This window comes from Aplysia californica, unplaced genomic scaffold (assembly GCF_000002075.1).
Source record: "Aplysia californica isolate F4 #8 unplaced genomic scaffold, AplCal3.0 scaffold00039, whole genome shotgun sequence".
Taxonomy (NCBI): Eukaryota; Metazoa; Mollusca; class Gastropoda; order Aplysiida; family Aplysiidae; genus Aplysia; species Aplysia californica.
Genome location: NW_004797309.1, coordinates 1230922 through 1239574, shown reverse-complemented (window position 1 = coordinate 1239574; position 8653 = coordinate 1230922). Strand labels below are relative to the sequence as shown.

The following is an 8653-nucleotide window of genomic DNA, read 5'->3' as shown; positions in this document are numbered from 1 at the left end:
AGAGAGAGAGAGAGAGGTGGGGGCGAAGGAGGGAGGGAAGAGAAACTTTCGAGGATTGAAATTGAAATATAATTTTGCATACTTCTAACTTCGTATCTTCATACATAGTCATGTCTATGTACATAATGTACACAAGTCCCGTGGAATGCTTATAACATTTCTCTGAGTTACATTTCTGTTGAACGTACAGAAATCGAAAGCTCTGCGTGTTTCTCAGCATCAAGTATTAGTATGACTTGCTAGCTCAACTCAACTTCCACAAATCTTGCCTGCCATTTTGCTCATAACTTTTTCTCATTTCACTGAAAGTTTACGTAACCTCATCCTATACAGAGGCCTGTGTTTGGTTACGTGCAAAACACTCACGGAAGTCGAGGAAAGTTTGGCTACGAAATAGAAAGACGTGCCCTTCAAGTGTAGAGGAATATTACAGGCTGTCTTTACAGTTCAACGTAAACTTGCCGTTGTTGGCTTTACCAAACTATCTTGTTTTGTGAGGAAAATAATGGTCTAGACTTGGGTTTGGGAATTGTACTTTCAATGAACTCTTTTTTTTCTTTTAAAGAAACATTACCTACTTTTTTAAAAGCCATCGGAGGGAAAGGAGTAAAAGTAGTTTGACAGGAAAATATGAAAACACACACACACACACACACATACACACACACACACACACACACACACACACAAGCACACACACGACATACACATACACATACACAGGCACACACATGTATGTATGCATATGCGAGCGTTTGTATGTTTGTGTTTGAGTGTGCAGGCACATGAAAGTGAGGAAAAGAGAGACATCATTATGAAGCAAATACTTTTGCAGCTGCCATACACCGTTTAATTAAGATGAATGCAGTTGCAAGCTCTCAGCGAGATAGCCCAGCTGCTAAACGGAATATCAATTTAATATAAACACTTCCTCATGTTATTTGCAAATTCACGTCTTGACTAAAATTCTGATGAATGTGCTGTACCCTTGATGACCAAACCCTATTCCCAGTTTTCTTATCGCTTCCATGACTTCCAGTTTATCATTATTAATCATCTCAGTTCGTTCTCGTTGTTATTCTCATTTTTTTCAACTTTATTTCTATACGTTTATGGCTATTCGCTAACCTTGAACATAATTATTACTTACTAAAATGATTTCGGCTAGAGTTGACAAGGTTTGAATATGCAACTGTGTATTTAATTAACCGATAGCTATGCACACTGACTTTTTTGGGGTAACAGACAAGTAAAAGCCAGCTGCATACAAAGGACGTGCGTTCGATTTCCGGGAATTTTTTAAGTACCGGTATTTCAGTCTGCCTGCTGGGTCGTTTTTATCCCTCTCAGTTGGGCTGGCACTTACGAGCAGGTAGGATCTAAGCAGGCCTCCTCCACAATAGTATGTCGAAATAATGTAGATGCAGGCTTAACATCTTTATAATTACAGTTGAGATTACAATTTCTATGCCCTTTCACGTGGGTAGGAATGGGGGTTTCTTATATGAAAATGAATTATATGCAAAGCATTATTATTTTTTTACGTTACCCTTTTCGCTTCCTTCAGGCATAAGTGTTAGGTAAACGATTAAAGTGCTGTTTGAAACAATATGCGAAATGGCTGAATACTTTACTTTTTGGAAAGACTGGAAGTTTGCCTTGTGAAGTTTAGGCCCCAACGGTCTACAAGAATAGTAGATCTGATTAAACCATATAAATACGCACCATGAAACAATGAAATGCAGAATTCAAATGGTTGTTGATGCCGAGCTTATTGAGTATTTATCATTGTTTTGACGAGGTGCTATAAATGTTGCTCCTACAGGCTGATAATATTTGGAATTTACTTTTTTTTTAAAAAGTGAATTGTTTTCTGGGTTTATTGTTTTCACGTTTACTTATTACACTTGCAAGTATGACATTTAACGATTTTTACTAAGTTAGAAAACAAAAGCCCAGAACATATCATGAGTTCTAAGCACACATGTATTTTCATCGATAGACTGCCTGGTACATTTGACTGTATTTGTGTGTGTATGTGTGCGTATGTGCGTGTGTGTGCGTATGTGCGTGTATGTGCGTGTGTGTGTGTGTGTGTGTGTGTGTGTGTGTGTGTGTGTGTGTGTGTGTGAGAGAGAGAGAGAGAGAGAGAGAGAGAGAGAGCATGCCAAGACAGAACAGAAAGGATGGAATTCGTCTGTTCGTGTTAGTGTGCGTACGTATGTGCTTGCGTCAAGGTTGTCTTAGATTGCCTACATGTGTGTGTTTATTCGTGTGCATGTGCAGTTCCTTGTTTTTTTAATGTTATACATGTACATGTACAAAGTAACACAGAAACTAGGAAATTAATAAATGAAGGGGGGCTGGGGGTGGATGTAAATACACACATGCATGCACACACACACACACACATCCATCTATCTATATGATAGATAGATAGATAGAAAGAGAGGAATATAGAGAGGGATAGGAGTAGTATTAAATGCAATTTATTATTTTTCTTTAAAACTCTACCTCCTGTGGTTATCATAGTACATGTCATCATCATCATCCGGTGCCTTGTACATATACCTACCACTAAAAGCAACAAAAGTAACTAGATCGAAGTGGAAAAGTTTAATGACTGACCACTTCTCCTCATGTTTTGCCAATCTACATGCCTTATTTCTCACACACCAATCGATGCAGAATTCAAAATAGCGACATTTCTGCGCCGTTTGGCTTCTAGTTTATGTCAAGGCTGGGAGATGCCGAGCTGATAAACTGTCGTTGTCTCTTACACACACATCCCATACTCATAAGCAATGCAAAATGCTGGCGATAGCAGCGGATTGGCAATTTTCCAGGAAGGAAAATGGAAAATGAATAGATTGCAAATTGGTCGGTCTGAGAGAAAGCTAGGTCGATGTTGGATTTTTGAGGCTCCAAAGACACTTGGAATGTTAAAAGAAGGCAAAGGTTTTGAAGTTTGCGGAAAAACCCCCCGTAGACCTTCACTTTGAGGTGGCAGATGATGAATCGATAGAGGAAGTCCTAACTGCAACTCCTTTACTGCAGTATCCTATTCTTTGCTCTGCAGTCAAGGGTGGAGACACACACTGTATTTTGATACATACACTACTAGATAGGGAAATGATTGTGTGCAAGTAGGAGATCTATGTATGACCCAGTGATTTACAATAAAGAACAAGGAAGGGGTAAAAGTCATATTCGATTCTCCGAAATAAATATCATGCACGTGCATCTGAGCCTAGATGATCGTGTTATTTTGCTTGTAATATAGATAGGAAAGAAAAGCAAAATCGAGCCTGGAGAAATTCAGTGTTTGGACGCCCGAGAGGTTATGCCTTCCCAGACATCACGTCAAATAGCGGACATGGCATCAGGAATGACAATATTTATTCCTTGTCCAACGGCCAGCGCCAACGGCCGTGTTCCTAATCATGGCCGCACAGATAAGGGCAGTGTTGACACTCTTCCCGTCAATAATCAGTGTCCAGGCGTTGACCCCTCGGACCGCCACCCTCCCCCGAAATCTTCAACCTGTCGCATTTTGAGAACAGGGAGGCGGAGTTCCGGGATAAGACAAGGGTTGGACAGTGGTCAATGTTTCTTTTGTTGATAATAGAACTAAAGTTACTTTTTCACCGGACGATCATCAATGACTGGATAGAAATCTAAACTTAGCCAATTCTGTTCTCTTTAAACAAGGAAACATCTTTCATAACATTATGAACATTGTGACCTTTAAATTTATGGTGCAATTCTGGTTTAAGAACACATAAGATGGAATATATTATGGTTTGATTTTGCACTTGTAAACATCTATTAATGTGGTAGGATTTCAACGAAGAAGGCAGTGTTCAGGGAACAATCGGTGAAAACTCTCTCGGCCTACTTTGCTTCCATTTTCTTGTTTCATGTAATTCGAGTTTCACAAAACTGTGACAGCAAAAAAAATGGCAAAATCTTCTTATCTGTCATGAGGGACATTCTGCAAAGACGTCCATTTCGTGTCAACTGCTAAGATGACAGTTAGACGTGTCATAAGATCATTCACGTGTTATTTTCCAGTTGATTATAACGTTCTCAGAGTTGCCAATTCGTGTACTGAATGTCTGTTTTAAATCCGAAAAAAAATATGTGAAATGAGAAAGGCAATGTGGTGCATTTTGAATAAGCGTCTCTAATTCTTAGTTCACATCTGAGATCGATATTAGCAAACAGAATAACGTCGTGATTGTGACGAGCGGTGGCACCCATTCTACTCCTGTTTCCTTGCTGTTGTTTCCCTGTCATCATTTTCCTTGCTGTATATAGTGTAAAAAATTTGCATTTTTTTTTGGTACGGTTTTAGAAAAACAGAGTGAATTCCTAACAAGCTTGAGCATCAGATCGAAAGAGAAATAAATAAGATCCAAGTTCAGTTGAAAATTTAATCTGATGACAGTGTATTTCTCTCTCTCTTCTCTCTCTCTCTCTCTCTCTCTCTCTCTCTCTCTCTCTCTCTCTCTCACTCTCTCGCTCTCTCTCTCTCTCTCTCTATCTCTCTCTCTCTCTATATATATATATATCTCTCTCTCCTTTTCCTCTTTCTCTATCTATCTATCAATCTATCTATTTATCCATCTATCTATATATCCATCTATCTATCTATCTATCTATCTATTTATCTATCTATCTATCTATCTATCTATCTATCTATCTATCTATCTATCTATCTATCTATCTATCTATCTATCTATCTATTTTTATAAGCGCTTGTGTGTTGAGTGTTGTGTGTGTGTGTGTGTGTGTGTTTGTGTATGTGTGTGTGTGTGTGTCTGTATGTCTTTGCAAACGTATGTGTCTATGTGTATGTATGTATGTGTGTGTGTGGGGGGGGGGGGGGGAGGTGCTGCCATCGCTGTATGAAGACTCAATCTGACTTTAATGTCGTGTGTATAACTGCTCATGGAATCTAGTGTCAAAGTGATGACAATATAGAACGTAAGCCAAACTGAATGTGAAGATAAGACAGATCACGAGAACGGCTTCCCCCTCTGAGTGACATGCGGCCAGCTTACTCACACGTCAGACAACGCTCGCTTCGCTCTTATTAGTATCATTATGAGATAGGTGTAAGAGAAAATAATCTCAGCTTCCTTCATCTCTCTCTCTCTCTCTCTCTCTCTCTCTCTCTCTCTCTCTCTCTCTCTCTCTCTCTCTCTCTCTCTCTCTCTCTCTCTCTCTCTCTCTCTGGCCAAATTAGCACAAGGCGCTAGTAAGCTCCAGCATTAATACATACAGTTTTTGGATCAATTTCTTTCATATTTCATCTTCATGTTCCAAACCAGCCAAATAACATTTTTTTCCTTTCGAAATGTAAATTTCTTTCCGGCTTTACGACGGAAGGGAACTTTTCTTATGGCATGACTTAACTTTGGACATTTTAAAAATGTGTTTTCCCTTGGGATTGCTTTCTTTACCTCTCAATGTCAACAAGGATGGATATAGCAAAAGACTAAAAGTTGTAAAAAGTTGGAGTACATTTTGCTGAAATAGTAAACGTAAAATTACAGTAAATAATGTCATATGGGTGTTTATATCTGACGAATCGTAAGTAGACACCAAAAAGGGGGAAAAGAGAAAGAGAAATGTGATACTTTTCTTCCAAGAACAGAAGAATTGTTCAAATTACATGAATTAAATCGAGTGTCGATCAGGCTTCAGTGCAGATGAGGGACTCTGCATTTCGTAACCAAGAAAGAACAAGTAATGGTCTTATGAACTAACCAGGAAGCATTCCCAGAAATGACAGATGGTTTTTATGGTTTTTGTTTACGATTGAGGGTTTTTGGGTTGTTGTTTTTTTCTTACGTCTATGATCCCGCAAAACGGACCCTATTGATTGAGTATTACGAGTAAACTGCCAGTCGATAGGAAATATAAGGACAGAAATATAAATTGCGGAATACCCTCACGTGCATCCTTTATGTTTCACACAATTGTGAACAGTTTTACACTGTAATATGTTTAGTTCTTATCTCTGTGTCCTCGTCAGAGCACCAGATTAATGACATCGCTCGAAAGGCCTTCTTCGATGCCAGAGATGGTCGTTTAGATGATTGCATGTTGTAGTGAGTCCGACAATAGCCCTGTCTGTCTGGGACCTGGGGCTATAGGCTGAGACGAGGGATGTGTAGAAATTGCGTTGAAGGTCTAAGAAAGAGTAAAAACATATTTTGATTTCCAACATCCCCCTAGTTTGAGGTGATATAAGGTTGAAAGAGACGGGGAATGGAGAGGGATTTTTTGAATTGTTCTTCTTCTCATCATTGCATCATTACCACCATCATAATCATCCTAATCATAATCAGTACTATTATATTATATTATTAATTTTCGTAGTAGTCGTAGTAGTCGTAGTAGTATTAGTAGTAGTAGTAGTAGTAGTAGTAGTAGTAGTAGTAGTAGTAGTAGTAGTAGCAGCAGCAGTGGTGTATTAAAATTTGTGGATGGTGATAGTGAGGTGGGGGCGCATTTGGTAAAGGTACTGTGTTGTTTTTATCATTTCTGAATTATTCACATAAAAACGTGTCTTTATATCAAATCCAAAGTTTCAAAGGTCGGTTAGAAAGAGTTCTCTTTAAAATGTTTTAATAGTTAAACGTCTATAATTTTTTAACCCGATACAGGCAAGATACATACCATCTGTTAGACATACCGAGGGCAACATTAATAATGAATGACCTTAACTTTTACCTCAACATGCGTCACGCCACACTATTTGGCGAAGTCAATCCGCACAGAGTGTAATTTCAACTCAACCGTTAGTAATATGGCGGCAGGAGATCTCTCAACTTTGATATTGCAACGGCATGTCATGAAGCTTTACAGTTCAGTTGCTGCGGAAGCTTTTTTTTTCCTTCTGTATACATTTACTTTTACACGATATGGAGGCCATCTTCAAATACACACTTTGCTGTCTGCTGTCGCAGGCGAAGGCCCGTTCAATTGAGAAGACGCAGGGCAGGCCAAACGTCTTCCTTCACGTCATGATGTTTCTGAAGGTCTGAAGGACGTGCTGAGCTGTCTGGTCGCTTCTTTGTTGGGGTATTATATGTGAGGCAGCGTGGTGAAAAAAGGTGCTCGTCATAATAATGGAATGGAAGAAGCCAGCATTTGTCCACCGGTTTGGCAATTTACCATTTTGTTTGGCTCAACATGTGTTGTGTCAATTTAAAACACATTTCTGTGTAGATGTTATTGAAAAACGTTGATTAAAGGTTAGAAAAAACAGTAGATTTCAGTATCCAAGGATTCTCAAGCTATGGAATTCACCAAACTTTGGCGGCCATTTTTACCTCTGAAACCGGGAGACCTCTACCTCCTCCAATCCGAAACTTCTCGACTTTATTTCGTGGTAGATACATGCAGATATATTTTCATCGAAAGCAAAAAAAAAAACCCATCTTGAAGATGGTATCAATAACTCCACGTGCCCAAAATTGACGATCTCCTGATGCCAACATGTCACACATAATGACTGGATTAATCTTAAGCGTTTGTGCAAGTGGAACTTCACTCGGTGCTTGTTTGTTTCAGTAGGAGTTTTGCGGCACATGCAACACAATAAATAATTAGTTTGTATAGGTGCTGAAGGTTAGAAGTATTACAAGAGAGTAATAAGCACAAAAAGGAGAAGATCTAAAAACAATAATATGTTTATAGGAAAAAAAAACCCAGGAGAAAACCACACCAGAGCATCCGCCAACTACACACCTCGGTTATGCCCCGTCTTTGTGATGAAAATTAACACCTTCTCCTGTCGAAGTGATGTGTTGTTAGTTTCTCCATGTCGTAATGGCCTGTTTTCGGCCTTAATTATGGGTTGTATCTCATAATAGCTCACCCTGGTAGCAGTGACAACCAGCCTGTACTGTCGCATTTTTAGAGATGTCATAGTGTTTCGCATCCACAAACAATGAATTCTGGTGCACCTGACCTTTGCCATAGCCTGAAGGAATAGTGATTATTTTCCTCTAGGGGGACTAATGCAGCCTTTTAATTTGAAACGAATTAGGAAATGAAAAGCCTATCAATTATTACTTTTCTTTTGGTAATCGCAGTAATATTGTTCTTGAAAATAACAAAACTGTAATACACAAACCCTCCCTTAAGCTAACAGGTAAAATATATCATATTCACATAAAGCAAAGGCTCATAATGTATTTTTACGAATAATTCAAGTTGCACGCAACCGGATAAAATATTGCAGCAAGGGGGGAATCTGGCCCGCAGGCTATAGGTTAGGGACGTCCTGCTCTGGACTGCATTTCGTCCTGCCCGAAGCTCTGTCAAAGCTGTTGCGAGACAGCGTCTTAGAATTTGGCTTGAGTAAAGAAGCCAGCCATAAGAGATAACAGATACTTGCCTCGGGGTTTATAGAACGAGGTACAGATTGAAAAATAATGAAATTCAATTTTGTCCCAAGCCTTTAGGCCAAGGGCAATGTCTGTTCTCAACTTTTCCCCATTCACTTTTACGTCTCCACCTCTTCACTTCTTGGCGTTATTCACTCCACCCACTCTCTCTTTCTCTTTTGTTTTATTTTCTTTCTCTCTCTACTTCTATCTGCCCCGTCTCCCCCCCTCTCTCTCTCTCTCTCTCT

At 39.2% G+C, this 8653-nt stretch overlaps 1 protein-coding gene across 1 annotated transcript in view; it reads right to left on the bottom strand.

Moving 5' to 3' along the window:
* LOC101853763 (ligand-gated ion channel 4-like) overlaps positions 1 to 8653 on the bottom strand; it is a gene marked incomplete in the record, with an annotated part of 92187 nt that overhangs the window by 69201 nt on the left and 14333 nt on the right. Inside the window, 1 exon segment of the mRNA NM_001280817.1 lies at positions 5728 to 5742. Within this exon segment, the coding sequence (NP_001267746.1) occupies positions 5728 to 5742 (15 nt within the window).